Source organism: Eriocheir sinensis, chromosome 22 (assembly GCF_024679095.1).
Source record: "Eriocheir sinensis breed Jianghai 21 chromosome 22, ASM2467909v1, whole genome shotgun sequence".
Classification (NCBI taxonomy): Eukaryota; Metazoa; Arthropoda; class Malacostraca; order Decapoda; family Varunidae; genus Eriocheir; species Eriocheir sinensis.
Genome location: NC_066530.1, coordinates 8,978,601 through 9,001,232, shown reverse-complemented (window position 1 = coordinate 9,001,232; position 22,632 = coordinate 8,978,601). Strand labels below are relative to the sequence as shown.

Here is a 22,632-nt window from a genome sequence, read left to right as displayed (position 1 = left end):
TGCGCAGCTCAACAAGAAAGTGACAGTAGTCTAGCTGAAAGCAAGTAATCAAGGGCGGGGAAGGGGAGCGCGGGGTCACCTTATACACTCTACCACTAGGCCGAGGTAACAGTTATTTTTTTATTTCAATTTGACGTTGGCAAGGAAGAGAAGAATTGCCAGATGAGAATTTGTTTTACCATAGTAACAACCCATATGGTTGACAAGCCAAAATAAATGCGTAACGTTAGGGCGTCGGAAATGTAAGTGTGCGACGATTTTTTTGGCGCCGGCTAAGTCCTACATGTAGCTAATACACTATTGTTATCAGTTTGTGAAACTCAAATTATTATTTATTTAGTAGAATAATAATTAATTTCAAAATAAGGAAATTTCTATTTCCATACATATTTTCTACAGTAGCAGGTATCACACGTTTCGTTTGTATAAAAAAAATCTTTGTATTACAGTATTTTATATAATGATTTTTTTTTTTATTTAAAAAAAAATTTACGTATACGCCTATAGCGCCGGTAGGCTTTCTTGAGGGGCCTGGATGGTAGTCGGCCCCAGCCCGTCATGGGGCAGGCAAGTGTTTATAGTGGCGCCATTTTCTCTTGGCTCATGCTGCCCCCCGGAACTCGTTGTTGATTCACTTGGACGGTTTCCTCTAGAGTCCGGGTTGATGGGTGGTCTTCAGGACAACATGTGGGTAGTTTTAAGCCACTCGGCGGTGACTGAAAAATCAGAGGTGGTAGCGTGGGGATTCGAACCCGCGTCGTCCATCACACGGTGAATGTGGGCCCAGCACGCTACCACTCAGCCACCGCCTACCCCTCAAACGTAGGAAGTTTTAATATTCGTACATATTTTCTATAATTGCAATGATCGCCATTTGTTTGTATTGGAAATCAACATTGTAATAGTTGTATTATGAAGAAAACTAGAATATTCGTTAGAATTTGTATCATTACCTTAAAACTTTTACCTACGAGTGAAATATAATAGATACCCTATTGGAATGTACTTGTACTTAAGTTCTAGGCAAATATTCTGTACTTGTACGTGTACTTGTACTTGAACTTTTCTTTAGCACTTGTACTTGTTCACAAGTACTAGCACGTGTACTTGGACACAAGCCTGCTATTCAGTTTGTTTTTTTATTTTGAACACCTGCATAAGTGGTAGTTTTCCGTGATAGATTCGAAAAGGGTTATTCAAAACTTACAAAATCTTTAAAGTATTACTAATAATAGTCCACCGTACATATTGATTTTCCCTGAGCAAAGGGCGGGGGGAGCCAGACCCTGGCTACGCTTATGTACGCATCATAATATTCCAGATATTATTAGAAAATTTTGAACATTGCATCGATACACGAGTCTCACGGCTTCCTGAGACGTCTTCTATTTAGAATACTGATCAGCTCTAGATCACTGGCCCGGATCTGAATCAGATCTGGATTCGCTCTGGGTAAATAGAACGCAGAGCGACATATCAAAACAAAGCGCGTGCGCACACACACACACACACACACACACACACACACACACACATAACTCCGGTAGCTCTGTCGGTTAGAGCGCCGCGCTGCAAGGCTTCACGGCCAAACAGGCGGCGGTTCGAGCCCCGCTCAGGCCGGATTCTTTCCGTTGACTAGGAGTGGTTACTGGGGATGGGGTGTGTGGTGTGTGAGGTCCTGGCAGTAACCAGAGATCGACGATAATGAGCACTTGCTCACGTCGGTGTGGCCTAGCTGTGTATCTCCCACAATTCCGTTGTGTAATACTTCTATTTTCCATCTTTACTGCCTATACAAAACCATTTCTGCAACATCATTTTTTCTTATTATATGCTCCTCACTCATTATGGGAGGCGCTCTTGAGTTGTATACTCGAAATAAAGTCGGAGATGCTGAGTGTAACTTGGACGCGGGTGTCGTCTGCTACAACCCACCTCAGCCTCTGGATCAAGCAGATCAGGATCAGGATCACCCAGAGCATGAGAATCTAGTTCTCAGTGCTAAATAGAACACGGGTTCTCCAGCCAGATCAGTGATCTAAAACGGATTCTTGTAAATAGAAGAGCTCTCTGGACACAGGCAAAATTAAACTAATGGTTTCCAGAGCGATGATTGGCTGCCTCGTGACCAATACAAATCGAGAAAGAAAAAAAGAGGGCGCATTACCCATTAATTTCCCAATGAAACAAACTATATAGTATTTATGAAACTGGCGGGTGGGTTAGTAGCGGCTGCTGGTCATCCCGCCCCACCTTACATACTCGCACCTCTCGCTTCCTCTCATATGTCAGCTATTTACTTTTAATGAATTTAATTAAATAATTAGATAATCCAGTAAGGTCATATAGTCTTAAGATTGTTTCGTTTCTTTAGGATAACAACAAAGATTTTGTATAAATACCACGACACCTGACAACGTTGTATTCCAACTTTGTCAAGTGTCGTGGTATTTATACAAAATCTTTGTTATTATCCTAAAAAAAACGAAATAATCTTAACACCATATGACCTTGTTGGATTAACGAATTATTTAATTAAATTCATTTAAAGGTAGTAAATAGCTGACATATGAGAGGAAGCGAGAGGTGTTGAGAGTGTGTGGCAAGGTCCGGGGCGGGGATGACCCAGCAGCCGTCACTACCCCACCCGCCAGTTTCTCGTGGAAATACTATAGTAGTGGTCGACAGGCCATGAAATTTAAGTGACTGTATTCTGCCTAAGGCAGGCTATTTTAAGATGTTATTCTAAACTGTTTGGAAATTTGTTCACATGTTACTTAAGAAAATTGAAGGACTAACAACAAGGCAACTATTTTTCTTGAAAAATTTGTTTGCTCATAAATATGTATGTAAGGGAGTAATCACACCTTATCGAATAGCGTTAACGGACGTCCAACGGAGAGCAAAATTTTCAATCCGTTTGTCTACGTTTACATTTGCTTCTTGTTCATTTCTCGGTCGCCGAGTGCGTTTCTTGTCAGGCGAGGTCCGTTCAATCTGACGGAAAGTTTTGAACATGCACAAAATTTTCTACCGGATTAAACGGACCTCGCCTGACAAGGAGCGCATTCGCCGAACGAGAAATGGACAAGAAACACATGCGAACCTTGACGAACGGATTGAAATTTTTGCCCTCCTTCGGTCGTCCGTTAACGCTATTTTGCAAGGTGTGAGAGTAATATAATGTGAAAGCCTCGAGCAACAGCGGAGATAACTTTCCTCACAGGATAATCTTCTTTTGCAAATTTAATTTTATATCCGTCGGACGTTCGTTTACGCTACCCGTCAAGGTGTGACTACTCCCTAAGATTGCATTCAAATTTACATTTTCTACTTTCTAACGACAGACAAAAACGAAAACTGTCAGAGGACGTTGTTATGCGTCACTCTAAGAAATTCAGTTTTATTGTTAATGCAAACGTTCAGGTCAGTATGAGGGGAGAAAGGTTCCCTCAATTGATGCTGCAGCAGATGTGGAGAACTGTTCTGTCTGCTGAAGCTACAGTAAACGTTGGGAAAAATGTTTCGTCTGTTGAGACCTGGGGGAGCATTCAGCAAATGGGGGGCAGTGATACCTCTGTTGATGGTCCCAGGATCGTTCAGCAGGGGAAGATGTGTTGAGTTTGTTGATGCTTCTGTTGATGTTGTGATAGCCCCGATAGGCCTTTGAGCCACGGGGATCCTTTTGGCTCACCTCCTTTCCGCCTTTCCGTCTCGGGCCTCCGGGTTCGAATCCCAGACGGAATATTGGGGAAAAGATCTATTTTACAGAATATATCAATTTCTCATTTACTTCGAGATGCAGGGAAAAAGCTACGACAGTATTCCGTCTGTTGAGGCAGAGTGGACGTTGAGCAAGTGGGCAAAAGTGTGACCTGACCAATAAACTGCGTGGGGATTTAATTGAGGTGTATAAAATAATTATGGGGATTAACAAGGGCGATTTAAATTATGTGCTTTTATTAACGGTTGTAGAGAGAACACACAGTAAAGGGTATAAGTTAGATAAATTAAAGTTCACAAAAGAAACAGGTAAAAACTGGTTCACGAACAGTGGTGGGACAAACTGAGCAGGTGTTTAGATGAGGTAAACACAATATAAACTTCTAAACGGAGATTAGATTTATTAATGGAAAGGAAGAGATTTGGTGAGACACCCATCTTCAGGAGCTGCCGTGTGTAGTCTGTCTGACCTTGTGTAGTCTCCTTATATCGTTGTGTATCCTTGTGTACATCTGTTGATGAAGCTAGGAACGTTCAGCTTGGGAGGTCTTGAATTTCTTCATGCTGCAGTAAACGTTCAGAGGGTAGGAAGGGCCATCCATTCCATGTAAAGTTACATGTGACCCTTGTGGGTTGCGCTCTGCTCCTTTCCTTCATGTCTGGCAAAACTAAGCCGTGGAATGACGCTGATGCTGAAAAAGGAAACCCACCATTACTGAGGAGTATTTTCAATATATGATATATAGCTAAAATCGGGAACTCTCTCTCTCTCTCTCTCTCTCTCTCTCTCTCTCTCTCTCTCTCTCTCTCTCTCTCTCTCTCTCTCTCTCTCTCTCTCTCTCTCTCTCTCTCTCTTTATTTACACAGACACTTGTTACATCAGGACCTAGTACCTGTAACATTACATTACATGGCGGCACTAGTTTCTAGGTTAAAGGGAACTTAGTTCATATCCCCTATCTGAAAGCCTAACCTGTTCACAAATTGTTCACAAACAGTTTATATTGTTGCCTGTGTGTGAACTGCTGAGGCAGCTGACCGGACGCTAGGAGACGGTTCCATAACTACACGTTAGTGTTTATAGACTGCTTCTGGTAGTGAGTCGTCCGGCATCGCTGTACTACCAGAGCCGTGGGAGCCGCCTCCCGCTGACCGGGTGCTGGCTGTCACTTCTCGCTCCGGCTGGCGCAGCGTCCTCAGGTGCTCCACTCTTTCTTGCTGCATTTTGCACAGAGTGGTAAGGCCGGCCACGTCTCGCCGGTGTTGGAGGATCTGCAGACTCGGTAGGTGCTCCGGTTGTCCATCCGTGATGATCCTCCACACCCTCTCCTGGACCTTGTCGAGGAGCGCGAGATGGGTACTGGCAGCTCCCCCCGACGCAAGGCACGAGTACTCGAGGGAGGATCGGATTTGTGCCTTGTATAAGACCTCACGCCCTCGACTCTCCATCAGCCAGGAGATTCTGCGTAGGGACGTCAGCTTCCGTGAGGCTGCCCTTGCTAGCTGCTGGATGTGAATGCGGAAGGTCAGCCTGGAGTCATATGTGAGGCCCAGCACCTTCACCTCCTCCCGTGGCGTCAGCTTGAGTCCCTCGAATTCAAGCTGGAGATCGACAGGTGTCCTGGCCACTACCAGCAGCTGAGTTTTTGCTGGGGCAAACTTCACCTGCCACTTACTCCCCCAATCTGCAATTCGTCCGAGTGTGGCTCTTAGTTGGCGTGCTGCCTGGTTCTCTCCTCCTGGCTCTATTACGTGAGTCACAGTGATGTCGTCGGCGAACGCTTTGGCACTAGGAACAAGATGGAGGAGGTAATTTATGTACATGTTCCATAGTAGTGGCCCGATGACACTGCCTTGTGGCACGCCGGCACGGATACATTGTGGGGAGGACTTGTGCCCATTCAGGACCACTTGAAGGTAGCGTTCCTCTAAGTAATTTTTCATCAGGCACAGCAGCTTTCCCTCCAATCCGGCTGCTCTCAATTTTTTTTAAAAGGGCGGTGTGCCACACCCGGTCAAATGCACCCTCAATGTCAAGTGCCAGAGCAGCAGTGGCTCTTCCTTGGTCCAGCTCTGAACTCCATTCGTTGGATAGTAGTAGGCGTAGATCGGCTGCTGACCGGTTTTTCCTGAAGCCGAACTGCCTGGGCCCGAATTTACAATTAATCTTAATCTTTAACTTAAAAGTTCCACTGAATCTCAAGTTTAACTTATAGCTGAGCTTAAATGAAAAAATAAGTTCAACTTCACTCAACAGCTGATCCAGTTTGAAAATTTGTCCTGGCAAAAGAAGTATTTTTTAAATTGCAGAATTGCAACACTTCAGTGATTGAATATGTAGTAATACTACTTTATCAATGTTATATGATATACTTCAGAAATATGGGCATAATACGGTAGTGTTTATAAAATAAAGGTTACGTTTATCATCCGCGCAAGGTGATATTTTTTTTTTTCTCTTGAATGTAAACACGGACACGCTTTCCTGTTCGTCTTCCTCATTCCTGCATCACCCACCCTCTGACGAAGTAATCATGGAAAATATTGCCGCTTTCACTTCTCCCAAGAGGAAAAGGGGAGTGAATTGGAGAGACTGCCACACTCTACACATAGTAGAGGGAAGGGAGTCAACAGATACCGTCTGCAAGGGTAGCCACTGTCCCCTAATAGATGACATGAATCCGGTGGTATACGATGATCCTCAAACATACGTTTGAGGCCACTCTCACGCCAAATACGAGCATCATGAGTGGACCCAGGCCAATTAGCTACAACATTAAGAATATTGTATTTGGCATCAAACACTAATTCTGTGTTTATGCTATGGAAATTCTTCCTGTTGATATAGTCTGCCTCATATTCCCTGGGGGCCAGTATCCTGACATGCGTGCAATCTATTACACCAACAATGCCAGGGAAGTTTGCAACTTGCACAAATTATTGTTGTTTCTCTCGGATCTCAGGGACGGTGCGAGGAAATCGAATGAATTGGACAAGTATGGCTGGTTGTGTAAGTGCCTTGAGGGTATCGGTGATCGTTTTGTTTACTGACGACTGTGATGGACCAAGATCATCACTGTTACACATCTGCATTTTCCCCGTTGCTAAGTAACGCAGTGTAATAATTACTTTCATTTCGGGTGTCAATGCAAAACTCCTTGAAGTAGGGCTTTGCAGGGCCCCTCTCACCAAATCCGTTACGAACAGTACTCCTGCACGATCCAGTCTGTAGCGTTTCAATAGTTCTGCGTCACTCAAAGTATTCAGAACGTCTCTTCGCTCTTGAAAAGTCTTCTCTAGGCGCTGACGGGCTTGTTGACGTTCGGCCATCTTGGCGACTGAAGTTCGACTTAGGCTCCTTAATACGGGCTTGGGCCGGCCTAAAATATCCCGTCAGCTAAGATCAACTTATGAGGGATAAGATGAAGAATAAAGTTAAACTCGCCCTAAAGTCAAACTTAGCGGCCTGTAGTTCCTCATGTCCGTTCGGTCGTTCTTGTGTACAGGAACAACATGGCTAGTCTTCCAAGTCTGCGGTGTCGGGACCCAGAAGACGAGGAAACAGAGGAGTGACATATACAGCAGTGTAAACATCTCATAGAACAAATTATAACAAAAGAGGGGAAACAACGAGGGTAAAGGAAAACAGATACCCAGAGAGGAATGACAGATATACAACTGTGTAAACATCTGACAGGACAAACACTAACAAGAAGGGTGACATATACAACACTGTAAACATCTCACAGACAAACGATAACAAAAAGGGGAAACAACGAGGGTAAAAGAAAACAGATACCCAGACTCAGATACAGAAAACAGATACCCAGTGGGCGTGGTCAGAAAGTATGAACAACCATTGAAAAAGACTCTGAACCTGTGACGTCATTCGTGGCGACATGTTATAAACCAATAGCTTAAAAGAAAAATCACTGTGGGAGTGTCTTAAAACTGAATTACGAATAGCAGAAGAAGTAAAATAATACAACATGATGAGCGAGCCAATGGGTGTGACAGGAAGTATTGGCCACTGGTTATGTAGAAAATTAAGGCGTGTCAAGGCTGTAAGTCCGCCTAAAGAAAAGAAAAATGTAACCTAGAAATCAGTGGTATGAGCAGACCGAGCTTGGTTCTCGCCTCAAGCAGACCTGCTACTCACTCAGCTGAGAATGGCTGTTGTGATCTTAATCGTGAGTAGAAATTCTAGAATCTAAGGGAAACCGACTGTATTGTCCTGGAGATTATATTGTGAGGAGATGAGAAGTAGGATTGTGAGTGGTACAGGATAGTAATTATTTGTTTGCGATGTTAAGCAGAGATGGAAACCACTGCGTGTGGTATGATTTGGTGTTTCCGTGACTTGTAGTAGATTATACTATAGGAATGCGTAGTAGGATTGTGAGGAGAGTACATAATGATTGTGATGTAAGCAGAGAGATACAAACCACTGCTTGTGGAACGACGAGTGTTATTATTATTGGCAACAACTGAGCACATATTGTAGTATTATGTTTAAGACATGTTGTTTGTCATATGTTGCATCCATTGCTGAATATGCCAGTGTTATGATCGTCTGAGCATAGAATATTGCGTAAGGCAATTACTTTCATTTAATTTTAAATAAATGTATATTTTCTTTTTCCCTTGTTTATCCCCGAACACCAGCCTCCAATAACAACTTAAGCCGGATCACGCTACCAGGGATACGAGACGGTGAGATCATTTATTGAGTAATTAATGAGTGATATAAGAGTTGATTTAAAACAAGAAAAGAAGGGTCCAAAAGCGGCCAGGTGGAGGTATGTAGGCAGGGTACGTTGTTATGTTAGTGGAGCGGATATAGCATGCTTCCGCTATGGCATAGTGACCAGTAACCCGTTGATAAGTGGTACCCTCCGGGCAGATGACTGATACATAGAAGGACTGAGGAAAATATAAATAATGTAGACCCTGAAAGTTCTTATGGAAAACAGGTGTTGGGGGTAGTTGCTTGTAAGGGCACAAGGAAAGAGCGTTAGACGCGTTCACCCAGGTGAGGGCGATCTCGCACACTCCTCCCCGAACCGGTAGGAAGGCAAAAAGAGACGCAGAGCAATAGAATCGCCTGAAGACCGTCTCCTTGCAATATTGCAAGAGTGAGTAGCTACCCGTTGAATACAGAGCGAAATCCTTCGCGATTAAGACAAGAGACGGGGACGTGTCCAGGGCTAACACACTGTCCTTAGCGGAGAAGGGAAATGGAACAATTTCATGGGCCTCAAACACGTCCGCCGTCTGAAACGGAACATGAATGATTATGGCATCTGGCGTGAGGCTGGACTCAATCAAGGGGTAAAAATATTGACTCATGTCTGGGTTGAACAAAGGCTTGAGACTATAATTTTGATACCCGATATGGATAGTCGTTCTCAAATCGTGTAGAGGGAACAAGGCAGGTGTGACTCTACCGTGCGCTGCATCCACCATGTTGCTAATAACCTGCTGATTCGCCGTTGCGACAGAGTTAATGACGTTTTCCAGTACATGCAAGGCCTGATCTAGAAGGAGAAACTGATTCACCTGGTCGATCTGCTTGACAACTATGTTGATAACTTCTACCATCTTATTCGTTTGGTCTAGCAGTTCCTCAATGTGAATATCCAATCGCGCAAGTTTTCTACAATTGGCGGTGATTACTCTGCGATTCCGGGCAGCAAAGGAAAGTACATGATCGTAGTGGTCCCGCAAATCGCGCACGTCCTCGTCGGTGGCCGTACCGAAGAGGAACTTTGAGGCGGACCCAACGATGTTAAGCAACCCCCTCTTTACCCGAGAGTGAACTGAGTGAAAACTATAGTCCATGTCTACTTCATCAACCTTTCCCCGTAAGAACAGAATCCTATCCTTCAGTAGTTGAAAAAGATTCAGAGAATTGGTACTAGAAGGTACCTTTGATTCCCTAGTCTTGGTTGCCCGTATGGCGTCTGCCATGCCGAGTAGTTTGTCTGAGACTATCCTGATTGTGTCTGTGGTGTTGGTCAAGGAAGTATATGGATATTTCACGAGGAGCACATCTTCTATGAGGAAGACCTCTCCTATGTGTGCCGTGAGGGCGCCAGGCTTCAGGTGGATGGGTGTCGTTGCAAGTAGGGAGCCGAGGTACAACAAGATGATCAGAAAACGCAACATCATGATCTGAAAGTGGTGGGAATGAAGTATTTAAACTCGTGGTCTCAAGTTATAGCTATGGGTGTTGGGATTATCTTGTTGAACATTTGACTCTGAAGGGGAATTACCAATATCAAGGTCCAAGGGTGAGGGAATTACTTTCAGACGATCACTGTGAACTTCTAGACTGACTCCACTATTGGGCTCAAGAACCTCGAACCTATTTCCCCTGACATTCCGAACAACTCGGTAAGGACCCACAAATTTAGCCCCCAGTTTCGAACTCCTTTCCGCTTGCTTAATCATGACTGTGTCACCCTCTTTTATTTCCACCGGGACGGCCTTTTTGTGTTGTTTTGACATCATTTCAACCTTTGTAGCTTTTAACGTACTCCTAACCTCTGAGTGTATTTTGGAAAACATATCCATCTGCTTTTGCGCGTACTTATCAATGTTGTAGAAAGGTTGTTGAGGTTTTGTTAGGAGGTCGTACGGAAGACGTTTTTCTACCCCATATATGATGTAGTAGGGAAATTTTCCCGTTGAGCCGTTGACAGACGTATTTATGGAAGCGGCTATTTGTGGTAGCCAATCTTCCCAGTTGTCGTGGAGATCATTCACGATAGGCCTGAGGACCTGTAAGATTTTCCGATTAGCCCTCTCCGCTAACCTATTAGCAGCTGGGTGGTAAGCTGTGATGAAGGATTGCGTGATGTTAAACTGAGCGCATATTTCGTTCAATACTGTGTTCCTAAACTCGGTGCCATTGTCACTCAAAAGAATTCGAGGGGACGAATGGGGACACAACACGTGAGTCACGAGGGCATGGGCCACGCGTGTAGCTGTCTTGTCCTTGAGAGGCGCTAGAACTAGGAACCTAGAGAACTGGTCGACGCACACTAATAAGTAGCGCGAACCATGTTGGCTCTGGGGGAGCTGTAATAAGTCTATATTTACAACATCCCATGGCGCCTCTGGTACTGGGTATTGCAACATAGGTGCTGGCCCTTTTACGGACCCCTTGTGCTTAGCACAAACGACGCATTGTGCGACATGTTTTTCTACATCAACCCGTAATGTGTGCCAGTAGTATTTTTGTCTGGTGACAGATAGTGTCTTGTCCCTTCCTGGGTGACCCGCAATGGGTGTGTCATGGACCAGCTTAAGCGTCACGGGGACGTACTTGTCTGGGATGACCAGTTGTTCTACAGGTACTGGTTTGGTTGGCCATGACCTACAGAGGAGGTTGTCCTCTGATAGGAAAAATTGTGAAAAGGGAACTGGAAATTCTGGAAGGTTTGTTTCGTCTCCCGACTTTAGGACGTAAATTAACCTCTTCCACACTGGGTGGTCTCGCTGAGCAGTGTGCAGCTCAGGTGAAGTGAAGTTGTGGAGGACCTCTGGGGTGGTAATCGCGCCTATTGGAATATTTCGAGATAAGGCATCTGCGACCACATTTGTTTTCCCGGTGATATATTTTATCTCCGGATTGTATGCTTGGATCGTTAAGAACCATCTTGCCAGATGACCGTGTAGGTTTTTTTCCTTGAAAAGATCAGTGATGGCCGCGTGGTCTGTGTACACCACAATTTTGTACCCCATCACTATGTCTCGAAAATGCTTCAAAGCCCACACAATTGCAAGAGCCTCTAGGTGGGTAACAGAATAGTTATTTTCCGGAGCTGTTAGTACTCGACTGGCGAACGCTATTACATGCTTTTTGCCGGACTTATCTGTTTGCATAAGAGCGGCTCCTAGTCCACTGGCCGAAGCGTCGGTACAGAGCTGAAAGGGGTCCTTGAAATCCGGAAAGACAAGGACCGGAGCCTGTGTAAGCGCTTTCTTTAAATCCTCAAAGCTCGTTTGTTGAGCTGGGAGCCACTGAAATGGTACGTCTTTCTTTAGTAGATGGGTTAGGGGATTCTCGCGTGATGCGAAGTCCTTTATGAAAGGCCTGTAGTAACGTGCGACTTCCAAGAAAGACCGTACCTTGTCTGTAGACGTTGGTTGAGGGAACTCGGCAATAGCTTTTACTTTGTCGTCCACTGTGTGGATGCCGAATTCGTCCACGACATGCCCCAAGAACTTGGTCCGAGGCTTTAAGAATTCACATTGGGTGAGTTTGAGCTTTAATCCTACCTCTTGAAGTCTGTGTAGGACTGCTTTTAGTGTTTCCATGTGTGCATGCACGTCTTTACTTGCTATGATGATGTCGTCTAAATACACATAGACAGAGTTGCCCAGCAAGTCCCCAAAAATACTGTTCATTGTCCTTTGGAAGGTCAAGGGAGCTCCTTTGAGCCCGAACGGCATCCTCGTCCACTCATAGTGGCCATGAGGCGTGCTGAAAGCCGTTATTTAACGGGACTCGGAGGCCATAGGCAGTTGCCAGTAGCCACTGACTAGATCTAGACTCGTAAAGACTTTATTTCCTCTACCGAGACACATCAGAAGATCTCTAAGAACGGGAAGCGGAAAATGATCATCCACGGTCGCGTTGTTCACACGCCGGAAATCAATCACAGGACGGTAAGAACCGTCTTTCTTTGGAACCAGAAACAAGGGTGAATTCCACGGTGAGTTCGATTCTTTGATGACACCTTGTTCTAACATATCAGATATAAGTTGCTGCACTACTTCCCTCTGACTGTGGGGGAGTTTGTATGCATATATATATATATATATATATATATATATATATATATATATATATATATATATATATATATATATATATATATATATATATATATATATATATATATATATATATATATATATATACAGGATTGGTATTGGGTTTTAACTTAATGTGGTGTTCAGCACACTGCGTAACTCCAAGCGGCTCGCCTGGTAGAGCAAGCGCCCCCCTATATTGTTCCAGCAGCTGGACTAAGGTAGGCTTAATTTCGGAATAGTGTGCAACTTTTAGGAACGCCTCTAAATTAGCTGTGTCTTGTTTGTGAGAATCCTGACACGCCGAGGTTATGCCTAAGACTTGGGCTGCAGGGTATTCAGCTGGTTCCGGGGCTACATTTTTCCCATACACTAGACACTGGCATAATCTAACACCGCGTTTTAAGGATACAGGGAATCCAGACGTGTTTATTACCAATACCTCTGCAATACCTCCCTCCTTGACTGTGAGAGTTACCTCCACCGTCACCCGGTGTATGTGTGGTGCTCCGTCGATACACACATCGCTGCCCGTTGGAGGGGCGTTATGTAACTGGATTTTAACAAGTTTTGCAGCACGATCCGGAACTATTTGAGGTCCTCCTACGAGTGCCGATACTGTCCGCCACAAGTCTGTAATGTTTTCGTGTGGTTTGACCGTAAGAGGTGACACTTGGGCGGTGGCAGACCCTGAGTCTGTGGTGGGTTGGTCATTTTCCCCCTCTGAGGGCGGGATTACTGGTGACATAGGCGATAGATTTACCATCCCCTGTATGCGTCGTCCTTGATACATGATCTCGTTGCTTTCAGGGTTTATGGTTATGTGCAGGTCTTTCATGGCGTTTATTCCTAAGATCCCATCTACAGGTAAAGCAAACCTGGTAGATACATAAAAGAAATCTCGAAAGGGACATACCTTTTGATGTAAGCTGACTGTTAGTGGTACTCGCCCTACGATTCCCAAAGTGGTGCCTGTCACGCCTATCACATTCAGGTCGTTCTCTTAGGGCGGGCAATTTCCCCCTCTCGCCTGTCGTGTCAGTGACCTGTAAGCGGAGTCTGAGATTACATTGACTGTCGCACCTGTGTCTACCGCTAAGGTGAGTGAAATTTTGCCCACCTTGCAAGGGAGGGCAATTATGCTTGTCCGTCCCAAGGCGGCAATGACTGAGTCAAGTTGCTTCCAATTAGAATCGTCCTTATGGGATACTTGGATGTATGCCTTGGGGCTGTCACGGAGTCATGCCTTTTTATTCTGAGAAGTGGAGGGCTTTGGTCTACTGTCCGCCGAGGACTTGTTCTTCTGTTCCTCTTGGCCTTTTGTATTGCATAACAACTGTCTGTATCATGAAAACAATTCCCGTGGACATGGCAAAAGGCAGTCTTCCGCTGATGGTTTGGCCTAGGGTTCCTGTGTGATGAATAATGGCCGCCTCTGTATCCCCCTGATCTCCTATCAGATCCCTGTCTTGAGTGTGTTGAGTCCCTACGTTTCGAGAAGCAAGTATTCTCGGAATGTCCTGACTGTTTGCAAAAACTACAGGTGAGAGATGCCTTACTTTGTGCCTGCAATGCTGCGGCTGTTGCGAGGGGTTGATGGTGAGTGTGTTCTTGAACCTTGACTTCTAACTCTGAGACGAAGTCAACCAACTTCCCGCCTGGTTTGAAGGTCAAGGGAAGGGTAGAACGGCGGTTCTTCTCTGAAATATGAAATAAGTAAAAAAGCAACTCCAAGACTGTCTTCACCTGTTGTTTTTGCATACTGCCCCCTGGGAGCCATTGCGCGTCTTCTAAACTTTTGACACAGTCAACCGCCAGCTGATTTGCCTCAGTCATGGCGTCCCAAATCGGCTTTGTTGAACAATTCCTTTGGAGGGAATCTACCGTGTGGGCGATCTGTCTAACGATGCTTGGTTTACTCCCGCCTCCGAAGATTTTTATGAAATTCTTTTTTAAAAATCTCATAGCTTACTCCAATGTCCCCCGAAGCGAACGCTGAGGACTGCATCAAATTTAGCGCCCGAGAGCCTGGTAGTAACCGGGACCGAATGAATGCAATTTTATCATGATCTTCCGTAATGGATGAATTTACAATGGCAGACTCACATAGATCTAGGAACTGTCTCGCCGAATTATCAGACTCACTGCCGGAGAACTGTCAGATACTTGCGTGAGTTGGAATGACCCAAATCGGTGGAGGGGGGAAGTGGGATGTGCCCCCGGCAGGAGGGGGCGGAGGAGGTGGATCGTTAGGCATTGTGATTGGTTGAGTGGGTTGTAAGTATTCCGACGGACCCGGAGATGAACGATCCCTGCTTCCTGGAATTGATGAGTAATGAGTGCCTGAACGTAATCTTACATTATTAAGGTCATCGGTGTTTGTATCGTGTTCCATTTCCTCTTCACCTGAGGTATGTGTTAACTGCTTAAAGGTGTCGCCGAGCTCAGCGAGTGTCTCTTTGTTCATAATATTGCTTAAATTAGCTACAATATATGATCATATTTTAATAACTGTAATTATTAACGTAACGCGTCTGATTTAATATTTGCGCCGTACCCCTAAAAACAAGAAGAGATGGGTAGCAAGTTGGCCGTTAGGCGTAATAGAATGTTAAGGTTATAATGTCATGTTATAATGTTATGGTTATATGAAATAATGAACCAATAACGTAGCGGTTATATGGTTAGGAGAAATAAGTGAGTATGCCTTGAAGGTGCGGTTTTCTCCCGAGCGGCGAAAAGAAAACGGAGGAGGGCACACTGAGGGAAGGTTGAATTACTGTAGGGAAAATACAGCTTACCGCTAACAGACAACAAGAAGGATCAATATCGTATGCGAATGATCGTTACTCTCACAATTATGAATGACTAACAGTGTTAGATACACAGAAATATAAGAGTCGTGCCTCTGCTGCAATTAGCTTAGTTGGCACTTGTGAGAAATTGGAATAAAAAGTACAATACCAAGAATAATCAGCAGATGTAGAACTGGTGACACAAAGGAACACAAAGGAAGAACAAACAACAGCAGACCTGCTGGTCCTTACGAGGTTGTTTGTGACAAGCTACACTAACTATCTAATCAAAGGTGGAAGATGAAGGACAGCAAAGGCGAAGGCTCCTCCCCACCCCCCCCTCCCTCCAGCCAAAGCTGGCAGGAAAGGAAAAAGAACCATGCAGCATGGAAAAACTGCATGGAATTTATGTAGGAAAGAGGAAAGAACTACCATTACTGCTACCACTAAGCGGGAGATAAAAGCGGACAAGGACACCAGTATTCGAAAGAATTTAACGTTATTACGACAATGAGTAATATCTTAGTTGCTGGTTGGATTCAAAACACTTGTCTAATCTATTCTTGAAGGCCGTAACTGTTGTACTGTCAACGACATCACAGGGTAGAGAGTTCCAAACATTAACAACTCGATTGAAGAAGAAGTGTTTAGCTTCGTACGACGAGAATCTTTTACCACTTATCTTCAAATTGTGATTTCTTCTTGTTCTATTTGATCGATCAATTGTAAAGTAATCTTCCGCATTAATATCACTGAATCCTTTAAACATTTTAAACACTTCTATAAGATCGCCTCGCATTCTTCGTTTTGATAGGCTGAATAAATTTACTTCTTTAAGCCTTTGTTCATATGACAAATTTCTCAACCTAGGAATCATCTTTGTTACTCTTCGTTGGACCCGTTCCAACTTTTCTATGTCTTTTCTGTAGTAGGGAGACCAAAACTGTACACAGTACTCTAGACGGGGTCGAACCAACGAATTATACAGTTTTAATATTACTTTTTCCGATTTATTATTAAAGACTCGTCCGATGAAGCCAACCAATTTGTTTGCAGTTTTAACTACCTCTGAACAATGCTGACCGGGCTTTAAATCGCTTGATATAGTGATTCCAAGATCCTTTTCTTTACTTACTGCAGAAAGTTGTTGGCCATTCATTACGTTTACATTTGTCAACGTTAAATTTAATTTGCCATTGATTGGCCCAACGTGCAAGTCAATCTAGATCTGATTGTAAAGCTTCTTCGTCGAGTGTCGCAGTTACTTTACTAGCAATTTTTGTGTCATCAGCAAATTTTGATACTTTGCAAGTATCATCGATATCATTAACATAAATTAAGAAGAGCATAGCATTGATCCTGAGGTACGCCGCTTTTGACATCGAGCCAGTTAGATGTAACACCGTTTAGAACTACTCTCTGTTTCCGCTCTGAGAGCCAGTCCGCAAGCCAATTGTGAATGTTACCCGAGATACCGTGCGCCAGTAGTTTGCTGAGCAATCGTTGGTGGGGGACCTTATCAAATGCCTTTTGAAAATCTAGATATATGATATCCACTGATCTGCTTTCATCGAACACCTCAAAAATATAGTGAAAAAAATCAAGTAAGTTAGTCAAACACGAACGTTTACTACGGAAGCCATGTTGCGAATTATTTATTATCTTATTTTCTTCGAAGAATTTCACCATATTGTCGCGAATGATAGTCTCCATTAACTTACAAACAATCGATGTCAGGCTAATTGGTCGATAGTTTCCTGGATGAGACTTGTCTCCCTTTTTGAAAATTGGTGTGACATTTGCAAGTTTCCAATCCGACGGAACTTTTCCAGCTGTTAAAGATTTATTGAATATGATGGAGAGCGGTTTACAAATTTGATGTTTGATTTCTTTTAAGACCCTAGGGGTAATTTTGTCTGGACCAGGAGCTTTGCTTACTTTAATCTTTTCAATTTTGCGTAAAATGTCACTTTCTACGATGAGCACGCCACTTAACATCTTTTCGGCCCTTCTAACCTCCGGCGGTTGAGGTGATAAACAATCTTCGTCGGTAAATACGGATGCGAAAAAGTTATTTAGGATTGTAGCCATTTCATTTTCATCGTTCGTGTGGTTACCATTTTCATTAGCAAGCGGTCCGATACCACAAGTGAGTGACTTTTTATTATTTACATTGCTAAAAAATTCTTTAGGAATAGATTTACTCGTTTCCGCTATATATTCTTCAAGATTTTTCTTGCTTCGTTTTATTAATTTCTTGGTTTCGCGGCGAATTCTGTCCAACTCTAGTTTGTCAGCCTCGCTCTGAGTTGGTATGTATCTACTGTATACGCATTTCTTAAGAGATAGGCTTTTTTGAATTTCGTTATTCCACCATTTGGGTTTCTTCTTAAAAGCTGAACGTCTGTTTCGATAGGGTACGCATATGCTTATGGCATTGTACAATATTGTGGTGAAGACCCCCCAAGATTTATTAATATCTGTTTCCGCCGTGATTTCAGTCCAGTCAGAATTGATCGGAGTCTTACGAAATTCGCTCTCTGATAATCAGGCACCTTTTCTTTGCTAGGAGCTACTTTACTTTCTTTCATACTGATGCTGACTGTGATTGTTCGGTGATCGCTAGAACTAAAAATTGGACCAACATTTACTTCCTTAACTAGATCAGCTGTCGTTGAAAAGATAAGGTCAAGTATATTATTTTCCCGAGTCGGTTCTTGAACGTGTTGATGCAAATCACTTTCTAGTAAATTTGTGTACAGGTCGAGCCCTGTATGACAGTTCAACGGTTCACCCCATCTTTTCACTGGCAAGTTAAAGTCCCCAACAATTACTGCCTCGCAACTGCTACTTGTTTCTAATAATAACTCACTTAATGCGTGGTCGATATCAAGAGTCTGCCTTGGCGGTCTGTAGATAAGTCCAATTACTATTTTACGAGATTTATTTTTTATTTCAATGAAGACTGTGTCTACATTGGTTATAATATCTGTTTTCACGGATACTGGATGGAGAGAGTTGTGGATATAAAAGATAACGCCTCCACCCTGTCTGTTCTCTCTTTCATGACTAAAGATGGTATAACCCGGTAATCTATATTCCCCAATGAAATCTCTATTTGAAGTGTCTATCCAAGTTTCTGTGACTCCGATGATGTGATAATGATTTGTAGCTGCGAGGACTTCTAAGTCTTCAAATTTGTTACGTAGGCTACGAGCGTTTACATAGCAAGCTTTAATGTGATTCGAGTCGGGAGTTTTGCGGGTTGAGTGCATCCTTACGGTGGAGCTGCTAGTGTTCTCGCCTCCGCGTTTTTTGGCTTTCGAAGAGCCACTTGGTCACAGAGCAGCCTCCCGAAACGAGCTGCTCCAACAGGGTTTAAGTGAATCCCATCAGGAAGGAACAAGTCTGAATCGTAGTAAAAATTGTTCCACAAGTTAGCGAACTGGACGTTTTCTCGTGAGCAAAGGGACTGAAGTCTGTTGTTTGTGCCTTATTGTAAAAGCTAGATTCGGCGCCGACCCTCGGGAGGATTCCTGAGATTATGATGTTACTGGCATCCGTTTTACGTTTATACTGCTTGATCATGCGGCGGTATTTCTCAAGCAGTTCCTCAGAACAGGTTGCCTTTACGTCATTCGTCCCCGCGTGAATGACAAAGAGGGTGTTTCGGTCGGCATTTCTCGTGACATCATCGCACGCTGCGGTGATGTCGTCCAGTCTGGCACCTGGATAGCAGTAACGTTTTCTGCGGCCGTTTGATGAACGACCACAGAACTCAACCAGCTGGCCACGCACCATGGAGTCCCCAACTAAGCGAGTCTCGAACTCATCCTCCATGGTGTCTGCCAGCACCTGGAACCTATTGAAGGTAGTGGGGGTCAGTAAATCCTTGGTTGCCTGCTTCGGTTTGGCTCCATTCCTTACAGGTTGTAACCCGACATACTGTGAAGCAGGAAGAGTAGCGTTAAGTGGGGCAGGCTGGAAGTTGTCCTGTGAGGCAGGCTGGGAGTTAGCCTGTGAAGCAGGCTGGGGGTTAGCCTGTGAGGCAGGTTAGGGGTCAGCCTGTGAGGAAGGCTGGCGGTTGTCCTGTGAGGCAGGCCGGGGGTTAGCCTGTGAGGCAGGCTGGGGGTTAGCCTGTGAGGCAGGCTGGGGGTTAGCCGTGAGGCAGGCTGGGGTTTATCCCAGAGGCAGGCTGGGAGTCAACCCAGAGGTTGGTGCACGTCCTCCCGTGAAGCAGGAGGGTCGTCTGGAGAGGGCACAGTCTCGGTGGAGGGCCTCTCCACCATCGATGGTGGAGTCACTGCCACATTAGTTAAAACAAATTCCTGAAGGGCTACAAATTTCTTTTCAAGTTCACTGTGCTTGACTTTCCATTCAGTCACAGCCTTCTGAAGAAGTAATCTTTGAATGCAGAGGCGGCAAGTTTTACTCAACTGGAAGAACTGAGCTGCAAAACGTCCGGGACAGACGTCACACTTAAGGTTCGAAGGCATTGTTAGAAATTTAAGCGAGTTAACAGTTTGGGCAAATATTAAAAGCGCTTTCGAAATAACTTAAATTGTGACCATAAATTGAATTGTATAAAAATTGTGCATGGAAACTAGATACTGCTGTGTTAGATGCCTCCAACACTGGGAGTTCGCTCCCACAGGGTCTTGAAAACGCCTCAAAGACCAATCGCTTGTCCTGAGCCTCGGTCACGAGAGAGACTTTCACAACCCGGCGCTTTTCAGCTATTGTCCTCGAAGTTTTGTCCCATAGAACGGGACCGGCGTAGTCACACAGAGCAGAGCTGGCAAGGGAGGAGAGGAACCAACAATTCGTTCCCACTTTCCGAAACGTCTAACCCAACTCTGCGACCCTTTCGAGGCCTCGCCAGTGGCACCTGTCACCAGGTGTTCTCCACCAACTCTAGAGTATCAGACGCCCTTCCTGAGAGACCAAAAGACTGAAATATTCCTTGAGTATAAGAAAAACCCTCAGAAACTCCACCTAGAAGCCGGGAGGTACAACCTTAAATGGCCCACGGAAGACATCTCTCAGGAGAAAACAAGAACCAGTTGTTATGCAGACTAGGGATGGGAGTACCGTCGATAGAGGGGAGGGACGGGGAGCTCACACCGACAACTGGTTCCCAGGGAGGCTTTTTAGTGTAGAGGTCGCCACACTTCTCTACACCGCAGGCCTAATAATTAGGCACGGTCCAGCTGGCTAGGACCCTGGAACCCAGCCATTGTCTCATAAAGAGATCCTCTCCTGCAGTCCAATCCACCACTGCTGCTGCCCAGAGGCTTCACCGTGACCCTGGCACGGGGGACAGATCTGTATTACACCTTGTCCAAGGGGTGACCTGAGACTATGCAGGGCAGGGACGTCTAGTTCCCTGAGGTGAAAACACCACCCGCATACAGGGATTCACCTGGCATACAGGGTGACGAAGGATGTCGTCGCCTTGGGGGTACCTGGAGCCTTGGAGTCGCGGTGGAAGACCTTGGCTGCGGCAGGAAAGGCATCGAGAGGTTGATTGTAGAGGCGGACCTCCAGGTGAAACGTGATGGCGTCGGGATTTCGCTGACTGGGCGATGGGTGGTGGCTGTGGCAGGGCGGGTGCCGGAACTCCTTGCCAGACGTAGGACGGCTGCGGTGTTCTCCGTATTTTGAGTGTTACGGAGCAGCGGGAGTAGATTGGGCGGCGTGGATATGGAACGGCGCCCGAGGTGGTACTTGCTTGAAGTCACCCGGTAGAAGTCCGAGGTCGCCTTAGGTTGAGTGTTGCCGTGGGAGGTGTGATCGACGGTCCTGACAGTGGCAGTGTTGCCGTGTGGGCGCTGTGGGCGTTGGGTGGGCGTCGTGGGGAGTGCCTCCTTCTGCGTACCGTGGAGGGCTTGCAGGGGAGCTGGGAGTGGTTTGTCTTGGCCTGTAGAGAACTTGTGGACTGTGCTGGCTGGTGACTTGACGCCTGTAGAGAGCTTGTAGCAGTGCTGGCTTGTAGCGGGCGGGGCGGCTTGCAGTTTGTGGCCCTCGCCTTCGGCTGCGTAGGTCTGTTGTTGGCCTGTAGTTGGCTTGTGACACCTTCCTTCCTTCTACGCCTGTCCCCGGATTTTTCGGTGAGTTCTTGTGGCTTGTAGCTCTTGTAGGAGAACGAGGTAGCGAATGGCTCGGGCGCGGTGGGCACCGTCTGCCACCAATAATGTAACGGTGTAAAACTTGGTTGCGGGGAGCTCAGCCAGGGTTTTGGTGGGCGTGAAGAAAAACACTTGCTGTCTTAGAAGAAATGTATTCTTAACCTAAGGTACAGCGTAGCGTTGGTGAGAGAGAGCCGAGACAATAGGTATGTGTCGGTCGAGCTCTCTGGAAGGAGTCACGAATTACAGATTGGAAAATAATAAGGTTACAATTGGTCACGTATGTCAAGGTGACCTCTAAGCTTGATGAAATGCTTTGTATATATACTGAGACGGTAAACACTGACAGCTGACATTCCTACAAGGTGGCGTGATCTATCTGTCGTGGGTTTTTTTCCATTGATATTGCATGCCTAATTCGTGGTGATATTAAGTAATAATGATAATAATAATAATAATAATAATACACTGATATACTACAATTACTATAACAGCGGTACTGAAAAATCAGTAGTGTGGTTGCGGTAGTGCGGTACTTTTTCCGGAGTAGTGCGGTTGCGGTAGTGCGGTCCCATTTTTTTTCTTTTCCAGTGCTGTACGCGGTGTGCGGTACTGCGGTAGCGGTAGTCACTAGTCAATATAAAAAAAATTCTTCAGTGCCCATTGACTAACTAATAATTTGTGATACAAAAAATTAAAAATAAAGGAGGATTGGGGGAGGGAGAGAGGGAGGTAAGGGAGGAGGGGAGGGACATGCCGGGGAGTCGTGGCCGGGATGGGGAGGCGGGGGTGGGAAGGAAATGCAACTTTCCGAGGGAGGACGGAGGGGACAGGGAAGGGAGTGGAGGAGATCAGCGTCATGTGAGAGAGGACGAAGTGGGGGTAGGAAGGAAGGAAGGAAGAAAGGAAGGAAGGGTGGTGCGACGGCTGCAGTAGCACTAGCCAGAGATATGGGGAAGTGAAGCGGAAGGGGAACAGGCGCGGAAGGGGAGGAATTCTCCAGCGATTAAGCGAAAAGGAAAAATTACTAATATAGGAAAGTCATGACGGGAAGAGTGAAACATTATTCAAACTGTCCAACATATTAAGACAAAACACATCAACTGCAACTGGTAATAGCGACTCCCGTGGGAAAGCTGTAAGCCCTGGCGTCTCAGGCCCCA

The 22,632-nt window shown here is 45.2% G+C and overlaps 1 protein-coding gene across 9 annotated transcripts in view; it reads right to left on the bottom strand.

The window, feature by feature from the left end:
* Window positions 1-3,929: 3,929 nt before the first annotated feature.
* LOC127002001 (sialin-like) overlaps window positions 3,930-22,632 on the bottom strand; it is a 102,519-nt gene continuing 83,816 nt past the window's right edge. For 4 of the 9 annotated variants that reach the window (XR_007755631.1, XM_050867313.1, XM_050867312.1 and 1 more), the window contains one exon: window positions 3,931-4,415. Coding sequence is in view for 4 of the 9 variants with exons in the window: in XM_050867313.1 (XP_050723270.1) it covers window positions 4,337-4,415 (79 nt within the window). In the remaining 5 variants the exon portion in view is untranslated. Of the gene's footprint in view, window positions 4,416-13,462; window positions 13,593-14,105; window positions 14,247-14,276; window positions 14,866-22,632 lie in introns of those variants that run through there. The other 5 variants (XR_007755632.1, XR_007755634.1, XR_007755630.1 and 2 more) reach the window with 5 other exon arrangements.